The sequence below is a fragment of the Excalfactoria chinensis genome, chromosome 6 (assembly GCF_039878825.1).
Source record: "Excalfactoria chinensis isolate bCotChi1 chromosome 6, bCotChi1.hap2, whole genome shotgun sequence".
Classification (NCBI taxonomy): domain Eukaryota; kingdom Metazoa; phylum Chordata; class Aves; order Galliformes; family Phasianidae; genus Excalfactoria; species Excalfactoria chinensis.
The window spans coordinates 28599269-28622003 of NC_092830.1; the positions used below are offsets into that span (position 1 = coordinate 28599269).

The 22735-nt window shown below is 43.1% G+C and overlaps 1 protein-coding gene across 2 annotated transcripts in view; it reads right to left on the reverse strand.

Moving 5' to 3' along the window:
* Positions 1–9530: 9530 nt before the first annotated feature.
* XPNPEP1 (X-prolyl aminopeptidase 1) overlaps positions 9531–22735 on the reverse strand; it is a 30020-nt gene continuing 16815 nt past the window's right edge. For both annotated transcript variants that reach the window (XM_072340455.1, XM_072340456.1), the window contains exons 11-21: positions 20241–20330; positions 19089–19139; positions 17871–17929; positions 17342–17419; positions 16742–16813; positions 15035–15095; positions 14131–14200; positions 12790–12963; positions 11878–11954; positions 11120–11218; positions 9531–10099 (exon numbers count right to left, since the gene is read on the reverse strand). In XM_072340455.1, the coding sequence (XP_072196556.1) occupies positions 9971–10099; positions 11120–11218; positions 11878–11954; positions 12790–12963; positions 14131–14200; positions 15035–15095; positions 16742–16813; positions 17342–17419; positions 17871–17929; positions 19089–19139; positions 20241–20330 (960 nt within the window). In that variant the 3' untranslated portion in view covers positions 9531–9970. The remainder of the gene's footprint in view (positions 10100–11119; positions 11219–11877; positions 11955–12789; positions 12964–14130; positions 14201–15034; positions 15096–16741; positions 16814–17341; positions 17420–17870; positions 17930–19088; positions 19140–20240; positions 20331–22735) is intronic.

Here is a 22735-nt window from a genome sequence, read left to right on the forward strand (position 1 = left end):
GGAAATCATTTACAAAAAAAGAAAGAAGAACACAAAGCATCAGTGCCATAAGAAGTCCTCCCCCTCCATCTGGCAGTTTGTGAAGGGCAACAGAAAGGCAAGAACTTTCTGCAGCATTTTCAGTTGCAAAATTCATATGGGAGTCCCAAGAGCTCTGTCATAGAATGGTTTGAGGTTGAAAAGGACCTCAAAGATCATCCAGTTTCAACCCTACCGCCACAGGCAGGATCGCCAAACATTAGACCAGGCTGCCCAGAGCCATGTCCAGCTCTGCCTTGAATGTATCCAAGGATGGGGCATCCACAACCTCCTTGAGCTCTTTGCACAGCCTGAGCACATATCCTTGGTGCATTCTCTATCAACCATGCAGACTCACATAAGTCCCCTAAGAAAAGAGAACAAGCTCCCACTTTCACCTGGAACCACACGTTATCACTCACTGTTGGTGCCTTCACACCTGCAACACCACAAACAAGCCTAGTACAGAACACCATAGCAGCAAGCCTTAACAATCAAAGCATCTCTACCTTTATCATCACAAATGCAATTTAAAAAAAAAAAAAAAAAAAAAAAGTCCAGCAAATCTCAGATGAACAGGAAGCCTCATTTTTAACTCATTCCCCCTCACCTTTTTTTTCCCATTTGCCTTTTTCCACACTCACTTGGAAGCAGCTTGCCACCCCCACGCCAAACCTGCTGTCCCCCACTGCCCACATCACACCCCTTTGTGCTGCGGTCCCCCCAGGCCATACTTGGCCGCTCCGCGGGGTCCCTCTGGCGGCACTCACTGAGCCAATAGCATCACTTGTCAATGCAGTACTCTGATACAGGTGTCACTTAGCAGAGGGTCACGGCTGCTTTTTTCCCCTAAAGATCCCTTACAAAAAGCAATCCGTTAGACGTTCCTATTCAGAACGTTCCCAAGTTATGTTCAGCAATATGGTCACAGAGAAAAATGTAAGGCTTTCACTTTAAAGTGTGATAATAAAAGAATACCTGGTAGCCAGTGAGAATCTTCCAAGGGTGAGAGCAGACCTTCCAACTCCTCCGGGGGTCTGACATTACAGCTCCTCAGGCAGGTAAGCTATTAGCTGGCTTCATTCACTGATTTTAGTGGGAAGCAAAAGTAAGAGCAAATCCAAGTCCTAACAACTGCATACTGCATGCCCACCTTGGGGTCTCATTTGTTCCGGCTCCAGTTAAGTATCTGTTTCTCATCTTGCCATTTTCATGTTGCTCTTTTCAGTGATGCCCAGTACCAGGATAAGAGGCAATGGGGACAAACTGGAACACCATCTGGCCATCACAATGCATTTTTGTGCATTTGATCTGTATCCCCTTCAGATTTTCCCACAAAAATTAAGTGGAAGAATATACCCAAAAGTGAAAGTAGGATATAGAAATATGATGTGTGGAGCTGAAGGGTTATGACACCCTCACAATGTTCCAAAGTCCATTACCAACATAACTGGTTTTCCAGGCAATTTCAAAGTAGATGTCAACACTGAATGATATGTATTAGCAAGCATTGTGATGATGGGCTGGTGGTCAGACTAGATGACATTAGTGCTCTTTCCGATCTTGCTGATTCTGTGAGCCTATGATTCAATTCTGCTTCGTGCTCAGAGGGGTGTTCGTACCACTTACCACCAAACATCCTTGAGAAGCTTCTCTTTTTCCCTACTGGAAGTGAAGGCAGCCAAAATATCCCACCTCTCAAGCACAGACAGATGAATTGGTGTCCAGCTTTGTGCCAGAGATGCCATCCACACACCGTTCAGGACTGAGACTCTGCCCAGTTTTGGTGTAGTGGTGGTTTGGACACTCATCCTGTCCAGAAAAACAAATAGAGCTGTGAGCACATCGTGACATCCAAAGCTAAGCACACCCATGGCAGGCAAAATTAGTGGGTGGTGCACAATATTAATTCCGCTCCTTATCCCTGTATGCCAGGATGCTGCCTTTAATTAAATTAACATAAGCTCTCTCTTTGACACTGTGATTTAATGTTATAGGCTTTGACTTTTATCCCAGTAAACGTATAAAATGTGAATGCATCTCAAAGTCATTTTTCCATTTCTTGCTCTGTACTCACACTGTTCCTATTGTCCTAATGATCCAGTTTGTCTTTGCCAGCTGGGATGCATGCATTACACTGTAAGCCAATGTTTGATTCTCAGAAGGGAAGAACAAGTCCCCACAATGGCTCCTCTATTGTGGGGTGGAGGGGTAGGTGGGCTGTTCCCCCTGTGCAAAGTGCAGAACAGGGGTAGGTTGTGCTGTGTGGCTTGCACACAGAGTTCCCCCAACTTCCTTTGGGTAGGATTTGTCTTAGGCCTTTTGCAATGAAGTCTCCAGATGACATAAAGGCTGGAAAAGACTTCTAAGATCACCAAGTCTGACCATCACTCCACCCCCACCATGCCTACTAACCATGTCCTACTTCTACTTGTAACACCTTCTGGGGACAGTGATCCCCACCCCATCCCTGGCCATTCTGCATCAGTTCCTCACTACTCCTTCAGGTAGAACATTTTCCCTAACATCCAAACTGAACTTCCCCTGGTGCAATGTGAGGCCATCACCTTTCATCCTATCATGGATGGCACGGACCCACCTGGAGGTCTCCTTCCTGCCACTCAGAAGCTGAGTCTCAGCCCCAAGCCCATCCTGAACCTTTCCCTGGGGAACAGCAGTCCCAACGTGATCTCCAATATGATCTCTATGCACAGAGGATTCCTTCCAGGATTTTCCTCACTTCTTTTTCCTCCTGCTTGCAAGAGGACAAGGAACCAAACTACAGTTCTGCAACACATGCCTATGTGCTTTCATCCAGCCATCACATTTGCATGTTTCAGCCTGAATTAATCACTTTAATTAATGCTTGCTGATTTTCTCACATCAATAAATGCACCAAATGCAAAACATCTTCACAGTGACTATTTCTGTCGCTACAGCTACAGAAGAAAGCTAGATTTGCTGATGTTTCAAAGCCAGTAAAATCAGGAATCTGCAGTACAATTCTTAATGCTAAGCAGACAAGGGATGTCTTGCATTAAAAACTACATGATATTTGGAAGTATTTTTTAAATGCTCAACCATAACAGCACCGCACGTTGAAGATAATGGGAACCTCCTCCATTGCAGGTCCTTATCAGGTTGCTTGTGATGCTACCTCAGCAGGGTTTTCCCTGCCCCAGAGCCCACCCTGATGGGCATCACCGGTCCTCCCTGAGGCAGACACAGAGCACTGAGCACTGGCAATGTTTCTCCAAATCCTATCAGCAGAGGGAACGACAGCCAGGTTTCATTAGTTTTATGCCCCCAGATATTTTAAACCATTTCCAAAAACTGTCAGAATGGCTCAATTCAGCAATTTCTAAATGGAAAAGTCTATAATTTATTATTTTCTTTTCTTTAAAAATTAATCTAATTGGTTGTTTAATTAGAACTGTCAGTATTTACACATACTCCGAAAATGAAATGTTTGGTAGATGTTATTTTTTCAAGCCCAGTAATTTCCCAGGCCCCTATTTAGCAAACCTTATCATGGCTTTATCCCAGAAAAGAATTACTCTAAAAAACACCTTCATGAGGCAGAAAGAAAGAATACCTCCTGCTTTTCCTTGTTTTGACCAACTCTGCCATTGCAGTGATTGCAGCAGCATGGAGCTCGCGTGCCTCTCACAGCTCAGGTTCCTGAAGGGAGAAAGGCAATGCTAATTCCATGGTTAACTTTGCTTAATTAAATAAAAAGAATATTACAGTAAATGAAACTGGATTCTTCCCAGCCCCTGCCCTGATCAAGCTGTGCTCCAGAACATGTGGTTTGATTATGGTTATCTTAGCAAGATGACTGTCAGGCTTTGTGACCCAGCGTGAAGACAGGCTATTAACAAGTCAGATATTTATAGCGAGGATGTCAATAATTCAGGTATTTAATCACCACTTCCTTCGATCTGTCCACAGCTCAGACAAACGATCCAGCTGTGCCAAAGGCAATGGAGGTGCCTGGAGCTGGTCTGGTGTCTGGCTCTGGGCTGCTGAAGCAATCATCTGGGACAAATTTCTTATATGCATATATATGCCACAACCTCTGTTTTAGCTGATCGAGTCAAGTACCTGATATACATTCTCATTAGCTGATTACTCGACAATGACTTTCAGACGGACCGTCGCACCACAGATGCTGGTCTGAAAAGTACTTGGAGGAGTACTTTTTCCAACTGGGAATGACAAAACATCCCCCGGGTGTTTCTGCAGGACCTTCCAGCTGTGCCCAGCTGCTGCAATGGGAGGAAACAATGTGCTCAGGTCACAGCTGGATCCTGCACATCTGCCAGTGCTCAGCAGTGTGCGGTCTGAAAGGAGCTGCAGGTGGGGATGGAGAAGGTTTGCTTTCTTTGACTAATGGCATGGCATATATTTTGCTTGCAAAAGTCCTCTCAGATATGAAATTTCACAAATCTTAGGGAAAGGTCTTTTCTGAGTGCTCAGAGACAGTGCACAAGCTAATCCCGTAGCACTAAGACGATAAAAGCACACCCTGAAGGAATGAATAATTGAGGGCCAGCCCTAAATATTAATGGCATACAAGGGGGAGAGGACGCTATTCTCAACTTTGCACTTATCAAGCTGCCTGTTCAGATTTGAGAGGAGATATTCTCCCAACCACTCAGAGCTCCTTAAATCCCTCTTGGAAGGCGGTGGTGCTCCAAAATAACACTGCTTCTGCCTGAAATCCCACAACTCATTCTCCATTCAGACCCCAAGAGGAACACAGCAGTGTTTATTAGAGGACATGATCCAAATGCAAAGGGACATGGAGAATGCTCACCAAGTCCCATGTCACACACAGAGCAGCATCTGCACATGAGAGAGGATGCAAAGGGAGTAGGATGGAGCGCAGCAATGGGGGATGCCTGCCAAGGGCTTCCTGACTTGGGTTGATGGAGGGATACCAAAAGCTCTGGTGGACCCTTACAACAAATGACAAAGGAAGGATTACTTTCGTTAAATGTCACCTGAGCTGTAAAAGTGGCTCTGCAGACAGTGAAGCCCCAAGGAACAGAACTCCCTTGCAGCATTTCCCAGCCCTGAGCCAGTAAAAAATAAGCAATGTATCAATTAAAGAAAGAAAGAAAGACTTAATCTATGCTTTCATATGAGTTAGGCTGCTCTCTGCTGGCTCTGTGTGCATTTAGTCAGGATTGCAGACAGCACACGTTCACCAGCAGACCACACTGTGGGAGTGGAGAGACCTGGCATCCCCTCCTCATCCCACCACTGGCTTGGGAAAGGAATTCAGATCTATGTCTATACAGTCTCCAAACCCTGGTTTCTATATTCTCTTCCACATCTCATGCTTTGCTGACACAAACAGCCAACTGTGAAGTTCCGACTGATTTCCAGGTTATCTCAATAAAACCTAGAAACAGCATTAAATGAGACAGCGTTCCCAATGTTAGGGAGATAAAATATCCAAGTTTCCATAATGCTGATTTAAATTAAAGCATGCCTGTGGTTGGAGGTGTCCCCTTTCTGAGGCACTCCCTCGACGCCAAGACTTGCCCCGCTGACAGCAGTAAGGGGTCTGTAGCATCTCTGCAGAGGAAGCACTAGCTTGCAACAAAGCACATTTGGACAGCAGCTGCTGTGGATTGGTCAGCCCTGGGAAGCTGAAAAACTGTCATTTACAGCCAAGTCTGTATATTGAGGATGGTTTTGAACTTAGTGATGGCAGTGTGCCAGGTGCTGAGAAGCAAAGCTCCAAGGGAGCCCCATGGGCACTGCAGCCAGTCCAGCCCCAGCCAGGTGCAATGAATTCCATCAAACTGTACTAAAGTGCTCCCCCTCTGCTAATGCTTTGCAGGTGTTTGTTTTCACCACAGCAGCTTCAGGTGTGGAAAGCTCAGCAAGGTTTGCTCAGCCTCTGCTTTCTTGTACAGGGAGACAAAAAGGGCCTCATCTCCAGAGGGACAATTAGACCCCTGTCCTCAGACCTTCCACCAGACTCCCCAGGTTGGGTGTATCCTCCCTGCTCAGATTTTTCCTTCTGGGGCACTCAGGACCTTGGTAAGATGAGCAAACCTTGATTGAATACAAGATACATTGCACGTGACTGAGAACAAAACATTATATTATCAACCACGAGGTTAAATTTCTACTTCTTCCAAAATACCAGCGCTCAAGGAATGTGATGGTTAAAGCCCTTCTGTAAGTTGTACTGATGACTCATCTCACAAGTTCCTCCCAGAGGAAGGATAAGAAGGAGCCTGCATGCAGTGATCAGGGCACAACTGCTCTTCAAGCAGCACCTTTGGGAGCAAAACAAGGGAGAAAGCAATCTGAGCAAGTGAACCAATCGGTCTAAAATAGCCTGAAGTACCTTTTGGCTGTAAATTTGAAGATTCCCAGCTGTCAGAGCAGCAACTTTCTCAGATCATCTTGCACAAGGCTCCATCTCTACTGCTTACAACACAGCTGGGTGAGCTGCTGCCGAGTTGCCCCAAACCTCTTCCTCCTCATGAAGCAATGCAGAGAAATCATAAGTAGTTGTTGTTGTCTTGTTGTTTTTTAATGGAGTCAGACGTTCCTGTTTCTTTTCTATGCTAATCCTTATCAGGCAGCTGATGCTTCACTGCATCACAGAAGTAACCATGTCCATGGGCATCCGCCACATCCCAAATTTAGAACGCTTTTTAACAAGCTGGAAGGAACAAAATAAACAGCACTTGATCTGTGAAGCTTCCCATTCTTGACAGCGTCCCCAGAGGTGGTGGGAAGCTGAGGAGATAGCTCCTTGCTTTAATTGGTACATTAAAATTCTTCCAAGCTGCTACACAACTGTTAATAGGCAACTTAATTAAGTACTAACCCAGTTCATATTTCCACCCTCTAGAGGCCCTTGTTTCATTTTTTTTTCTTATTACAGCCAAAACCATGGGGACTTTTGTCCTTATCATGTAAAACAAGCTGAGGGCACTGACACAAGGCAATTCAACTCCTGACCACAAGACACCTTCACCACCAGATGCTGGACACAATTTGTCTCCTAGAAAGAAGACTTAGGGAAAGGATCTGTCTGTCCCCTTCTGCCACCCTGCAGCAAGGGATCCTGCTGTCCCTGGTCAAACAGAGAAGCTTCAAAGCAGTTTAATTACTTCACACAAGGCAGAAAAATTGGGCAGACCTAGGAGACCCTGGGAGCAAGGTGTGAATTGCTGCAAGTTAGCAGAAATAAACAGCAAACATCCTCAGCACCAGTCGTCACTTCACCCCCAGAGTGCCAAAAGGAGCAACAGACCCTCTCCAGGTAGCAGGTGTGAACACGAAGGCATGCTTTAGGCAGGACTGAGGAGCCTCATTCAGCCTCTTATTTCCCACAATGTTGGTGCACCCCACACCCTGCCCAGAGAACATCCCCCCCAAAGCACAACATGACAGAACAGATGTCACCTCCTGGTCCCCAGGAAAGCTGGCTTTGATGCATTTGACAGTGAGGTCCTCAACAATGGAGTTCTTAGTTTCACTTCTCTTTCCAAGGCCAAGCTGGGATGTATCAAAAACTTGCTTCAAAACTGCTGTGTAAAGTGAGAGGTTTAAGAACCGTGCAAACAAACAGTGCAGTCTCCATTACAGGTGAGTTACAAGCCATGTAAGTTAAAAACAATGGGGGTTTACTGCTGCCTGGCACACTTTTGCTAATATCCCCAGACTGAGGAAGGAGGGGTTATGAAGGGATGGAGCAGCAAAAGTAGGCACAGCAAAGGTCAAAATCTGGAAGAAATAAAAAGTGTAATTTCCATTAGGAATATGAAGCCTGGACATGAAAAAGCAGAGAATGCACTTGTGTTTATTGTGTTTTCAGAGTGTGCTGGAAGGAAATTAAGGATGGCAAAAGGCCAAGCATTTCTGGGACGTGGGTGGGAACAACCCCAGGTGGGTATACAACCATAAAGAGGGAGTCCAGGTGGGAAGAAGAACTAATTGGGCCATTCAAACCTAGCAGTACACAAATTGCTTTTGGTGTCCCATCCCCCATCCCTCACTTCTCACTGAGGTCCCTGAGCCAAACACAGCAGCTTTGTATTTGAGATAAAGGACAACAGCTTCCCTGGCTGTTCTGCTTCACTGTTTGGTAGGCATCGTTCCCTTTTGCCTACCCATTTAGCCTCACAGCACAGTGATTTCACTGGGAAGTTCCCATTTTGTCACAACCTGTTCAGAGATCCCCTGCCTGTTCTTTGATCCCGTAGCACAGTCAGTACCATCAAAGGTAATAATACACTCCTGTGGAAGAAACGCTTTTTCCCCAGTCTGTTTTAGATGGCATACACTCATGAGACACTATGGACAGCTTGATATGTGAGCAGGGAATCCCACAGACAGCTGACGGCTAATACTTGCATGTAGCAGTGGGAAACCACTTGCATATTTAAATGCATGTATCTGTAGAAAGTATAGTATCAAAATAAACTTTTAAGAACTGACTGCACTTCTGCTTTTAAGCTTTCTTGGATGACAGAGCTAGGAGGCCAGGCAATGCTATTTCCTGGAATTCTCTTCCCTAGTTTCGCTTCCAAGTTCTTTTCTGTCTGAATACATGATACTGCTTCCAATTCCCAGAACTCTTGCAGTAAATACCAATTTCATGCCATTTAACAGAGATCAACATTTCCCTCTCCGAATTTCTTGCAGGAAAAAACAAAAGAGAGAGGAAGCTACATATATATGAACATTTCCATTTGCACAGACCATTTCTTTACGACATCAGGAATCTAAGTTAGTTACCCAATTGTCCTTTTTATATCCAATATTGAGCTTTAGTGTTTTTTCTCTGTTTCAAACACTACGAGTTTTTCTTTTAGTAAGTGTATTCTTATACCACCATTTAGCAATAAGGACAGTGCCCCGATGAGGCTGCACACAGGGACTTTTCAGAAGGCAGACCAGAAGGCTGCAGAAGAGAACATTCTCCCTTTGTTGAAGGGTAGGACGAGCTCACACCGGTGCTTACCTTGCAGTAGCTCGTTTAGCCACTAGATGTCCTTGTGCACTGCCTAGCAATCCAGAGTACCGTTTGTGGCATCCGAGGTCAGGCTGGTTTTGAACTCAAGTTGCACAGAAGCCTTCTTTTGTCCACTGTATTATTTTTTTTTTTAACGTAATAATTGCCCTGTGTCCAGGAAGAGCTATAATTCCACGATACTGCCAACTCATCCTGCGCTGCCAAGGGTTATACAAGTACTCAGTACATCATAACAATAGACAGCAGTACTGGCCTGAGTGCTCCATAGGCAAAACCCTCTGTGTCACCAAATCCCTTCCACGATCTGTCACAAAGCATAGACAGAACTGACAGCTCCTGTCGGGCCTTTTCATAACATCTGCCCTGTTCCTAGCACAAGGAAGCTCTATATGTATTTCTTCACTGTCTGATCTGGATACACACATAAGGGTCGAGTTATCTGGTTCTTGCCCTTCTTCAGGCTGTCAAACCCAACGCATCACTGACTGCAAGAGAAGGCAAAGTGAATAACAGGTTGGAAGCTTTTATTCAGTAATCAGTCCTGCTGTGTGGGTAGAATCTTAGCAACTGGAACCCAAGTATGTAAAAATACTTAGTTTTCACAGTGAAAAAAAACAGATCATATAAAATATTCCAGTATTGTTTCTTACAACCCTTATTTCAAGATCTCCATTTCAAAGGCAACATGCTTGAGTATTTTATTTGCTTTCTATTCTCAGCCTTCCCCTCCCCCTCGAAAAATGTTGAGACGGTAACCCTTCTTTCCCTCCCATTACCCGCACGTGGTGGGAAAGAGAAAAGCACTAAACAAAACCCCCCTCCTGATTTCCAAAGTTTTACTGAAGAACTTTCTCCCAGTGGTGTCAAGGGCCAAGAAGATGTAGAGCGATGTGACACCGAGCAGTCCTGATGTTCCACATACCAAAGACAACCACGGTGCTACTGAACTCTGATTAAAGGCTCTGTCTCCCGGATGAGCCATTGAAGAGCTTCATGCCGACCTTGCCTCTGCAGTTCTGCTCCAATTACTTCCCGGCACTTTAGATGATAGTCATTCACCCAGTTACACTAGAGAAAAGGAAGGATATGACATTCAGCACAAACACAGAATAGCTGGTGGCTGTACACAACTATAAAGGCAAAGACATTAGTGGGGCATTGTGCCCTTTGGGACTGGGCTGTGAGGCTGGGATGGCATCCTGTCCCAGAGACAGACCCCTAATGCATTCAAGCAACTTGTAGATTTGATGAGGGAAAGAACTGAAACAATTAGTCCTGAGTTTTGAGAGGTGCTAAAGTGCAGTTCAAATGACTAGTATTCAAAATCTCTGCAAATCACTGCCTCCAACAAGTCAGAAGAGCTACTTGGCACAGACTAATAGAAAGCTTTGCACATCTGTAACCCTGAACAGCGCACTGCTGAGATACAAGTTGCCCTATTGATCTCAACAGGTAACCTTAAGGTAAGTCTCGACACTGTTCACAGTCCTCTTCAGATAAAAGAAACGCAAATGGAATTACCATTCAGAAAAGCAGGATAAGCTGAAGAAAAATGAACAGTATGATAAAAATCAGCATGAAACACACCAAGGTGAAGTTAATGGGAAACCTAAAGAGAAAGCTACGGTATAAAGCTATTTAGGAAATACTTGCTGCTGAGCAAATATGACTGATGTCTGCTCAGAGGCCAAATGCACTGCAAAATGTGGCACTGCTGAATGGGATTGATCACGATCATACACAGAAAGCAACATGGGACAGTAATTACTGTAAGTCTCTGGGGAGACAACACCAGAGTCTGACAATGAAAGCAGAAAAAGACAAAACATGAGAACAGCAAATACCATATCAAAGGAACTACCAAAATGGCCCCTGCTGCCTTCATCACAGAATAATTTAGATGAGAAGAATTCTAAAGTCATCTATTCCACCCAACCACCCACAACCGGATCAAGTTGAAAATTAAGTCAGGTTCTTCAAGATCATCCTCTGAATCTACCAACTAAAACAGCAGACAGTGGTCCATGTCATCAGAACAAGACAGTTCTAGTGTATAGAGGACAGTGGAAACCTGCTCTTTTCACCTACCTCTTTTTGTGTCAGCAAACTAACATCAATCATTTTCGTCTGAATTGGAACCAGTGTTAAGGGTTCAAAAGTCAGGCTTCCTCTGTTTTTGAAGTTGTACTGCAAAAGACAAATGAAGTTGCAAATTCTTACAATTTGCTCTAGCAAGATCATACTCTTCAGCTCACGTTGTCACTGACCACGAGAAAAACAGCCTCGTATACAGATGAGAAAGCAGCAACTTACCAAAAACTTTTTCTCATATACCGAAGAGATAATCTCCACATAAATCTTAGTCATTTCTTTCAATAGCCACTTTCTAAAGGCCATGTCCCAAGTCACAGCTGTACAAGACTTGATGACCACACAGTAATTTCCAGTCTGGCATTTCTAAAAGCATATCCCAACCAGACCTGAAATTATTATGTCAAAATCTATCCATAGTTTTGGTTCTACTGCCACGGGGGACTAACCTGGCATCAGTTAATGCTACAACAACATATCCAAGAGGCTGTATTAAAAAAGGTTCTGGTCTTTGATCCCCAGACAGAAACATTTTAGAACAACCCTCACATACACATGTTAACCTACGGAAACTGCTGAAGCAGAACTGTCTTCTGTGTCTCCATTAATAGAAAAGACGTAGAAACAGCCTTCACCAAAGCAGGGATTTGGTGAGCAGCAGTCTTGAGTAGGACTAACTGTCCACAGCACTGTCCCACCTCAAGTTTTATGAGTCTGAGCCACAAAGAAAGGTACATTTTGAGCAGGTCATTCACCTTGGTTTCAGTGGGGATCACAAGGACAACATTTTCTATTCGGATCCCAAAGGACCCATCCTCGTAGTACCCAGGCTCTGTAGAAACAGACAATAATTAATTAAGACACACAGCTACACTGTGAAAGAGCTTATTCCCTATGGCAAAACTTCCCCTTCGTAGTTTTAGTTCACTGAGGTTGCTAAACAATCTTGACATCAGGCACCCAGAGAGGCAAACAAATTTCTGACTCTACTTAATCTGCACAGAAGCCCCGAGCAAGGTGACAGCAGAAGTTCTCAAAGAGAGGAGAAACCAGACAGACAGCCCTCAAGCTCAGAGAGTCTCCTTCCAAGTCAAGAGGAAGTACCAAGTACATGGTTCCAAGTACCAGAAACTCTGTAAACATTCATCTCTTTACAAAAGGCCAGTAGAAAACCCCCTTCCCTGAAATTATTTTAGAGTGCTCCCCTGACTCCCTGAAAGGATGTAGCAGCCCTGAAGGAATGCAGGTCTCTTAGTAAAACCCAGAAGGTTGTTAATGTCTTGCTGGAAAAATAAGGCATGTAATAACTATCTCAAATTGCCCATAGCACAGCCCCTGAAAATCTGGTGTTCACCATGTTCTGCAGCCAGATCTTCATCTGGAGAGTGGGAGGCCATATGCCAGAACTGCTATGGTCAGCAACACAGATCCGCTGAGGATTGCACTTTACAAAAAAGGAAGCAGGTCTGCAGAACTCAATGGCATAAATGAAAAGGTGATAGATAAAATCAGTGTCTTTACCCAGAAAGCTTGACTAAGTAACAAACTGAGGAGGCAGGACCAGAGCTTATGATCACATCCTCCCTTCACCACTAAGTTATTTCCACTGCATATTAAGAACACGGTCCCTCCCTCAGTAGCCAGAAAGAACTGTTGATATTACATACCATCAGAGACAATCATGCCAGCCTCCAAGGGCTCATCTGCAAAGGTCTTATAGCTAATGCCACAAGGACCCTCGTGTACATTTAGGAAAGAACCAACTCCATGTCCTGTCCCATGCAGGTAATCCAAACCACAATCCCACAATGCAGAACGAGCAAAGGAATCTAGAAGATGACCTGCAGGCCAAGGGAAAGAGACACACATGGAAAGAAAAGTTAATCAACTCAGGCTTCCTCACAGACTGAAAACCACATGAAGGGTACAAACCTGAAAAATGTGCAAAGAAAACAAAAAATTTAAAAGAAAAGGGAAAAGTAAAACAAGTCATTGGTTTGTCAGAAATTACAGAGCAGATGTCTGCCATTCAAACACATCCTCACTGAAAGAACCCTTCTTCCACTCAAGTTGCACAGCTCTTCAGAATACAGCCTGCAAAACGTGGCACTGCTGCTTGCTTTCCTTGGGTTTTCAGCAAAGAATCTAGCAGTTAAATGGCCCATAAAGAATTCAGTACCTTTTTTTTTTTAAAGGCAGCTACACTAAGAGAGCTTCACATGGAAGAGCTGGCAATTCTACTTGGTGAACTAACCAGCCAGACCTCTCTCCTGGATGCCATCACTTCAGGCTGTTTCAGTCAGAACGCAGGAGATTTCTGTTGCCTGCATATGAACATCGATCATGTGCAAGTACTGACACTCTATACTGTTCACTTCAGTTGGGGTTTCTCATGCCATCAGCCAGATGCTTTTTCCTCACATACATAAGAAAATGAACTGGAATCCACCCTACAAAGAGGCATGCTTATGTCAAGTTTCTGACTAGAGAGGAAAGAGCTTGCAGCATTCACCAGCAATGACTGTATATCACATGTTCTCCAGCACAAAATTAAATTAGCTCCCATATGTGTTATTCTCCCACGCTGCTCACTGATAAAAGAGATTCCACATGAACTGGAAGAGAATTAGCTAGTCTTTTTGAAACTGGAAAGTGACCCATCACTTTGACAGGTCTCAGAATCAAAGCATAAAGACAATGTCAGAGCACAAAAACGCCACAGATGTGCCAGGAGTGCTCATCACTGAGGAGCATCACCATCACCCTAGAAACAAAGCACTCAGACACCCTCCAGACTTCTCTCCCTAAATTTTCAGCACTGGTGACTGCTAAAAGAGGGGGAATCAATAATCCAGAATCCAACATGCTGTGATTGAAACAGACACAGACAGCTACACCAACATCTGCCTAATGCATCAGGACCTATCAATCATAATGCTGCTTTCACATCACTTAATGATTCTCCAGAAGTCACCGTCATGGTCAAACACTCCAACTCATCAACTTACCTTTGGTTCCATTTGGGAAGATGGCTGCACTCACAGCTATGTGTCCCTTGAGGACATACGTGAAGCATTCCTGCCAAAGAAATGCATACTGTAAATAAAAAGGGAGAAACAACACATTGGCCTTCCCCAAAACAGAAAGGAAGACTGCATCTGGTAGCAAAAGATGTGGAAAGACCTGCTCATTTCCTCCTATGGTGATGCAATGCAAAAATCAAAGCATGAGCAGAAAAGAGTTTAAAATACTCTGAAGATTAACTTCCTCAGTTAATATGCACAGGGTCACAAACCTGTTTAGCAGCAGGATTCACCTGACCTATGTGACTGATTTTCTTTGTGGCTAACAGTTTCACTTCCTAAGCATATCCTATTTTCATCACTGAGCAAACTACAATAATTGAGTGTCAATTAAAGAAACAATTTAAAATAAAGAAATTTACATCGCTGAATTTCCAACATGGACCACCTCAGAGCAACCTGAGACTATGTTTTATACAGTATGCTATGCTCAAACCACTAATGCAGCTCTACATTAGACATTGAGCTTAAAGCTAAATTAAACTCCCATCATAACCCACGTTGGGCAAACCAGTAATGTGTATCCTCAGCCCACTGATTTTATTACTTCGTCAAAAAGATATGCCATTGAGTAAATGAGAGGTGCATAATTTGAGATAGAAAACAGGGTAATTCTCTAAACACTTTATATTAAAAAAAATCAAGTCTGACAGCTTCCTTTTCAGTCTTAATCAAAACGTTGTCATTTTCATTAGTAAAGAAATGATACTTGATAGATCCCTTAGACAACATAGCAACAAGACACATCACTAAATTTAAGCCATCATCATAATTAAGTATCTCTAATATTAAGGGTCAAATAGCAAAACACACTGAGATGCCAACCTACCTTTTCATAGGCTGATGGTGTGCCGAAATGCATTGTTCTGGTCACATCTGTTGTACCGTCTCTTCCAGAGGCAAAGAAAGATTCATAAAGCAAAGGAATGGGAGAAAAAAGAAAGATTAAAGTGAAAAGGCATTAAAAAACAAATAAAACAGTCATACTGCAGAAAAACAACCAGTCTAACCACTGGGTAAAGTTGTCTGTTCTGTGCTACATAAGGCTGACTGTATAAAAGATCCTAATCCCAAAAACATGCTGAACATACACATTCTCTTTCGAACATAAGGATCTCAAAGTTCTTCTCAAATTACAATCTGGACTGCTCATAAAAAGCAAGTGAATTTGGGGTTTAGCAGCTGGTACCTGCCCACTGGGAACACAACAGAGAAGGCCAAATTCATTCTATTATAGGATAAATGATTCATTAACAGCTTGAAAATACAAGTTTATGTATAAATTACAGCCAGCAGCTCAGAAGAAGGATGCGTAAAGCTGGTTTAGAGTCCTTTTCATTCTCAGGATGCTTTGTGCTAAGACTACTAGAAATTATCCATCATTTAGATAGGATTTAGTCTGAAACATTCAAAAAGTTCCTTATGCAGATATTATTTTGAGCTTGCTGTCAAACACGGAGGCTCTTGAAATAATGAGTTACCTTTGAAACACTCACTCCTGTACCAACACTCTTCCCAGTACATTCGGGGCCACAGACACAAAGAGCTCACAGTTTAACTTCTCAGCAGTGACAAGCTGAGCATCCCTGTCACAATGCTCTGCTGAGTGTCATTGATGTCCACCTTACATTCTATTCAAAGACTTGCTTTTCACAGTGGCACCAAGGAAACTGCTAATTAGGCCATCAGAGGGGTGGGGTAAAGATCTCATTGTAAAAGCCTTATCAAAGGATGTCTGCATGGTTCATTTTCAAAGCTCTTCCTGACTGACAAAACAAAAAGGCACATCTCTCAGAGGAGCAGCCAGGTCTACCCTGTATCTCCCTGAACAAACCACTTTCATATATTTACACTGGTTGAAAGCACTACTTTCTTCACTATCTGTGGAGTCAGAGCTCCATAATAAACAGCTGCAGAGAACCGAGGTCACTGCCAAAACAGCACAGAGTGAGTCAAAAGACATGATGCCTACCCAAAAACATATCTGAGACCCAAGTGGGCACTGGGATAAGAATCTTTGCACCTGAGACTCTCTCTGGAAAAGCGAAGGATGCCACAGGGCAGTGCTGTCCTGCTCCTCTGCTCCACCTTCATTACCTACTGCCCACATCCTGGTAGGGTGCCTTACCTAGCTGTGCAGGCTGCTGCACAAGCAGCCTAAGGCTAAACCTGGGTAGCCAGATCTCCTCCCAACTCCCCACAACTCTTAACATGATCAAGTCAGTGAGCAGAGTTGCAACGAACAGAAACGTGCCCCATCACAATGACAAAAGGACTCAGAGCAACCCTGGCTAGCTGCCCAGAAACTAGCTCAGTGCCTTCTGGTAGGGATCAGTCACCCGGTGTGCAATGTACTTGGCTACACTCAGAATCCCACAATCCTTCACAGGGGATACAACAAGCAGTTTCCTTGTGAAACAGCAGTGCAGACAAAATTACACATTGCCACGCATCCCAGAGCAATTGCGAGCTGATTCTACTAGGTGGTCACTAGGAATAGAAAACACCGTGGTTCTGTCCCACTCATCCCACTCACTTGTACTGTGCTCCTGAGTCCAGGAGGTAGATCTCGTTGACAGACAGTGTTCTGTTGGTCTCAGGAACTGGCCTGTTCAGTTAAACACAAAGTTGTTTGATCCACAGTTTTAAAGCCTCCAGCTCATACCTACAACCCAGAAGCCTTATCAGGTGCTTGCCTGGATGCATCAGTTCTGATTTTGTGGCAACAGCAATTCAACATGTGGTAAGCCAGAGATCATACTGAGGAGTTTGTTTTCTTCAGTAAATAGCACTAAAGTACAGAGAATCGTTTTCTAGCTTCCAGCAAAACCCTCAACATCTGTTCCTGGACACACTGCAGAACAGTTTGCACTTCATATTTGTCCTTCTCAGACTTCTACCCACAAAATAGCCTTTTTCCATGGCCCCTGAGCAGATCAGCATCATAATACATACATGCTGCCAGCAGGGAGAGATCTCTACTTAGTATGCATGGAAGCTCTGGTGGAACAAAATAAGATGGCAAACAGTGACTACATCTCCCTGGAGTACCCTGTTGTGACTCTACAAAGAAGCTAGACAACTCACTCCAAATATGTTTGCTGATGGATGAAAAAAGAAGCAGCATTTCTCTTACTTGTAGTGAATGATGGCTCCATTTGGACCAGTGCTTGATATAGTAGCAAAACTCAATTCAACAAAGTCTTTCTGTTGGCTGAAAGAAAAGATAGTGATCGCTACAGCACAAGCAAAAGGAATGCAAAAGATGAAGTGAAACTGAGGACAGGACACTCCATCTCAGCCTTCCTCTTAGCCAAGTTAGCTGCCTGGGCACAAAACACCAGTAGGGAAGCTGTACAGATACCAATCCTATCCTTCCAACAATGTGGAAATGTTTTCCTTCTTTGTCCTTTTCTTACATGTAAGATTACCACTCATACCACCCAGGGAAGAGACATCCTGAACAATTTCTTCTTTATTATTTACTTCTAGGCATTTCTAGAGATACTGTTAGGTGTACATTGGAGTGTCTCTCAATACTAATTCTCCATCAGGAGAGGATGAAATCTAAAGCTTACACAAGCTACTTTGTGGTAACAAAGCAATAGTCTTAATAGTTTTATATTCAAGTGTCCCAACCTGCAGCACAATTCATTGCTTTTTACCTGCGAAATTCCTCTGCTTTGTCTGCAGCAATTATTTCTGTCACCGTTCCCTTTGGAACCTATTGGATAAAGATGCAGGTTGAATTAGTACACCAACAAACAATGAAAATGCTATATGCTTCAGCAGTGGGATCCCCTCCGAGCGTTATGAAACCCAACCCCAATGTGGCCTGTTTCCAGGATTTCTGTCCTCATTCCTCAGTAATGACAAACACAAACCCAGCAGTACCGTGCGTGGCATGTGAGAAGCACAAAGCTACTCAGGGCATGACTGCTGAACCCTGTCCAGGGACCACTTAGTGCAGTATTGATTTCACTGAGATACGCACAAAGTAACAACTCACAAGGCAACATCTCTTCAAATACAGGTTACAGCAAGTTTAAACAGTTTTATCCCTTTCAACAGAACACGGTATCAGCAGAAATGTTATGCCTCTAATCTAGGGATGGAAGCAGTTGCAAGAAAAACAAAGGATGTTAAATTTTATATTAAGCATCTGATAAATCAAAACCTGCGACCAACTCAATCAACTTCCCCTGGATTGAACAGGAAAAGGAGGACAAGGGATACGTCTCACAGCCTTTGAAGCAGATTTCATGAAGTACTCAGACATGAGAAAAGGCAGCCTCTGGAAAGCACCAATTCGTTTTCATAGGTGAAATCAATGGATGCAGACAATCAGGAGCGTGCAAGCAGTGCAGCTTTATAAGTCACTGTGTAACATCTGGAACTCTGTATCTTCACTATGTACTTCTAACTCAGCCTTGACAAATGAGTTATTTTACTATTTCATTTCTACTGTACATGGCATGACTGCACCTCTCCATTCCTAAACACCAAATCTGTCCAAGCTGCCAGTCAGTGCTGACAATCATAGGAATACCTGCATAGTATTGTACCAAAATAGACGTTCTTTTATGTTTTGCACTACTAAAGCAGCACAAGCTAGTGAGCAACACTATGTTAAGCATATCCATATAATTCCTCACCTGCTCTGGTTTTGATTTTTGTAACATAAACAGGAATATGTTTTCAAAACAAATTTATTTGGCCTTGGATAGAAGCAGAATTGAAATTCCCCAAACCAAACTAAAGAAACCCCACTTATTTCCCCACTTACATCAAAGGCATTCTAAAGAATGTTAAAAAGTCTGTGCTAATGGAGAATTTTACTTAGCAATAATGTTTCCAACTTGAAAACTAATAATAATACACACCTCTTTCTCCAGCCAGTTAAAGAGTTCACACAGGGCAACAGCATCTTTAATCTGTGTTCAAATAAACACACGAAAATGGAACTGAGAAGAAAAAATTATCAAGCCTCAATACAAATACTGCTCTTGGCAAAGCAGTTCAACCTGCAAATTTCATAAATGCAAACTAAGAGGTAACCTGGTCTTTCCAGCTTCTGCATCTTGTAATTGCTGAAAGCACTGCAAACATATGAGGACAAATATATAAATCTTAACATAGGTTTTCAGCTGGGATGTATCTTACTCTGAAGAACTGCCAAGTACTCAGCAAACACTGACCATCTCACATATGATTTTCAAGTGTCTTTTATGCATTTCAGCTCATCAGAGGTAACCATGCAACACATCTGGCCATGCAACAGGGGTACATGCCCTTCTTTGCACAGTCCCTTTTTTTTCCTTATTAAAATAAACAATGAAATAAGAGCTAGCAGATCCCAAGAAAATAGCAGCAAATATGGAAAAAGCCCAGAACTGTCAGCTCTGCTTTCACTGGCACATTTCTCCTGTTGTGAAACCATCCTCTTTAAAACTAACAGAAAATAAACACCAGAACATTTCAGCTCCACTGTGAACATGTTTCACAGGCAGCTTCTCTGCTTGAAAACGTGAAACATCCTGGGAAATCAAACTCATTTCCAGCGTGTCACAATGGTGATGCAAAAACAGTGCTCTGAGGATACTAGCTGCTTTGACAATCTTGGCCTGTATTCTGCACCATGTGTCAATAACTGCTCTACATTCTTTAAGCCATGTTTGTTCAAGTGACAATAATGTTAAGATTTCAGTGAGACAAGTAACAGAACTATCAGCAGAGAAAAAACATCCCTCTGTGGGCTCAGATTCTAAACAACATTTCAAGTCTGCATGGTCTTCCAACAAAGCAAGGCTGGCTCTTCGTGCAATTAAAATGTTGCTCTTCACTCCAACGAAATGCTAATCAATTGAAAAAGATGGGATTCAACAGCAGTAGGCAACCTTTTTTAATCTGCCATCCAAATTAATATTTACTTTTTAACCCAAAACTCCAAAATTGAAAGGAAAATGACATTTCTTTCCCTGAAGGTAAAGCAAACTTCCTGCCATGTGCAAGGAGGCTCTCAAGGCTTCACTTACATGTGCTCTTCTCATGCCTTCTGTTTCCAATGCATTCTTCACAGCTTTTGCAATGCAGATGGGAGTATATGGGGTGAGATACCGGTAAGCCTGCAGCAGAAGGACAGGATTACTTGTGGATTAGTCAGACTGTGTAATCCTACAGGTTTAATAATTCAGCCTGGCTACAATTCATACTTTGGCAGTCTTTTTCAACCTTCATCACAGAGATACTGATTGCGTACTGGGAAATAAAGAGCAGAAACATCCCCTGACTAAAGGAAAATCAACCATCAGGGTAATCCAGGGAACTGAAGGGTTAACAGCGTATCATGAAGAAGGATCAAGACTGGATATACTAAATATCAATATCTGAGCTACGGCTTTCCTGTTAATGCCATAACCTAAAGAACCAGAGACAGCCAGGGAGAAAGACCAATCCCAGAAACACAGATGGAATTTAAGCTGTGAAAACAGATCTCAAAAGCCACCTTGACTTGTTACCTTACTGCTAGCATCAGGGAGCAAAGGGTACCCAGCCCAGGTACCTAGCCTATTAATAGTCTGGCTCCTCCAGCAGAGAACACCACTACTAATGATCAGCAGCTCTGACAAATACTTCGGTAGCCCAAGAAACATGAAAAGACTTTGCAAAGCTCAGCTTTACATGCTATCCTCTTCTGAAAGAAGCTTACGTCAGGGGTTTGAGACAAAGCTGTCCTCTGTAGCAAGAACTAGTAACTGATTCCTTTCCACTGGGCACTTCCCCAAACACCAGCTGTCCTTAGGTTTGAATGCTTGGCTGGTTATCCACATATCTTCAGAAATTCACTGAAGCTCCTTGTCAAAGCTTTACCACAGTCAGTATCACAGGATGGAACAAAAGTGAAGTCTTTTGCTCCACAGTCCTCTGTTCTGGGGGAATGAAATGGGATGAGCACCTACGCAAGCAAAGCCCAAGAAACACACTGTTTTCACGTTCTCAGTACATCAGCATACAAATAAACACCAGATTCATAGGGAAGGTCTGGTAGACCCTCAGCAAAGACCACATTTGCAGTTTCCAAATTCTTTAATTCTTTCAGAAGGAGAATTACCCTACTTTAGGCAGAAACTGATGTATGGAAAAAGCCATGGCAAAGTTCTCTCAGAGTCAGGATAAAATTTTACAACAGCTAGATTTTGTATTAGATCAGTTTGTCTTTTAAAGATACCATCAGGTTCTATTAATCTTTTGTGAAAAAGCGTATTTACACGTACTTGTAGGCAAACCTGTAAAGGGTTTGCAGATCTGTGTTTAATAACGAACTGGATTTTTGCCAATGTCAATGTTTGGCTTTGGTGGAAACAGGCAGCAAAGGGACTTCCAGTACTGAGGTTCTTTAAAGCACCCCAGATCAGCTGCTCAGCTGTTGCAAAGTGGTGCAGAGCTAGTGAAAAACACCCAGCATAAGGAACTTGCAAATCTCTGGCTTTGCCAGTGCTTTCTGTAGTGTATTTAATCAAGCTATTTCAGTTCCTACCCTCCTGTGTTTTACAGCATAGAGCTCCTTCAGGCAGGGTCTCTCCCCACATAGGGCATTCAGCACCGCTTGCACTGCAAAAAGGACCCATTAAATTTCTTAACCTAGGCCAGACCTGCCATACTTGTCCATAGGGACACCCCATATAAATCAACTACAGCAACTTACCCAAAGTGGGGCTATTCTATTGACACCAACTAAAATACAACAAGGGGTTTTCTCACCTGAAGACAAGAGGTTAACAACAATTTATCCTGAATGCCTCACCAAATCTATGCTTTCTGTTACACTCAACGAAGGGCAGCGGGCAAAATGTCACTGCTCTGTATTCACGTGCTATTTGCACCTAGAAATGGAATGATGGCATCAGAAAATTTAACCCGAAGCAGAGGTAAAACGCTGCTTGTCTTGCTCATGTACATCTCTTGTGGTTTGGTTACATTTGTTTTTAAAATAAATTTGCGATTCTAAAGTAGTAAGCTTGCACTGCTCGGTAACTCAACAAAACATTTCTGTTTTGTGGGTCTGGTTTTCCAAGGCAACATCTGGAAAATACCCACTGGTACCTGATTCCTAGCCATATTGCTGCGTAGTGTGTTTACTCACAATAGTTTTTTAGTACATGCTGATGTAAACTGGATGATGTTCCAGAGAGAATGTGATCTATAGCAAACAAGAGATGAATACAAGACACACACAATCTGGCTCATCAATCTGTAGTTGCAGTTCTGTCCTAACCTGAACATCCGCTTTCATGACTTTTAGGTTGAAACACAGGACTCCCAGACAGCCATGTTCAAGTACAAGGGTAAGATAGAGCAGACAGAACTGTACTAAAGTTATTTACATGGCACAACTATCCCTCAACAGATGTGCTCACTTCACAGACAACCAGCACCTGCAAGTTATCTGCGTACTCACAAGTGTCTTTGCTGCAACAACTCTTGTCACTCTGCTCCTCGTTTCTTTGATACAAAAGACATCATATATTGC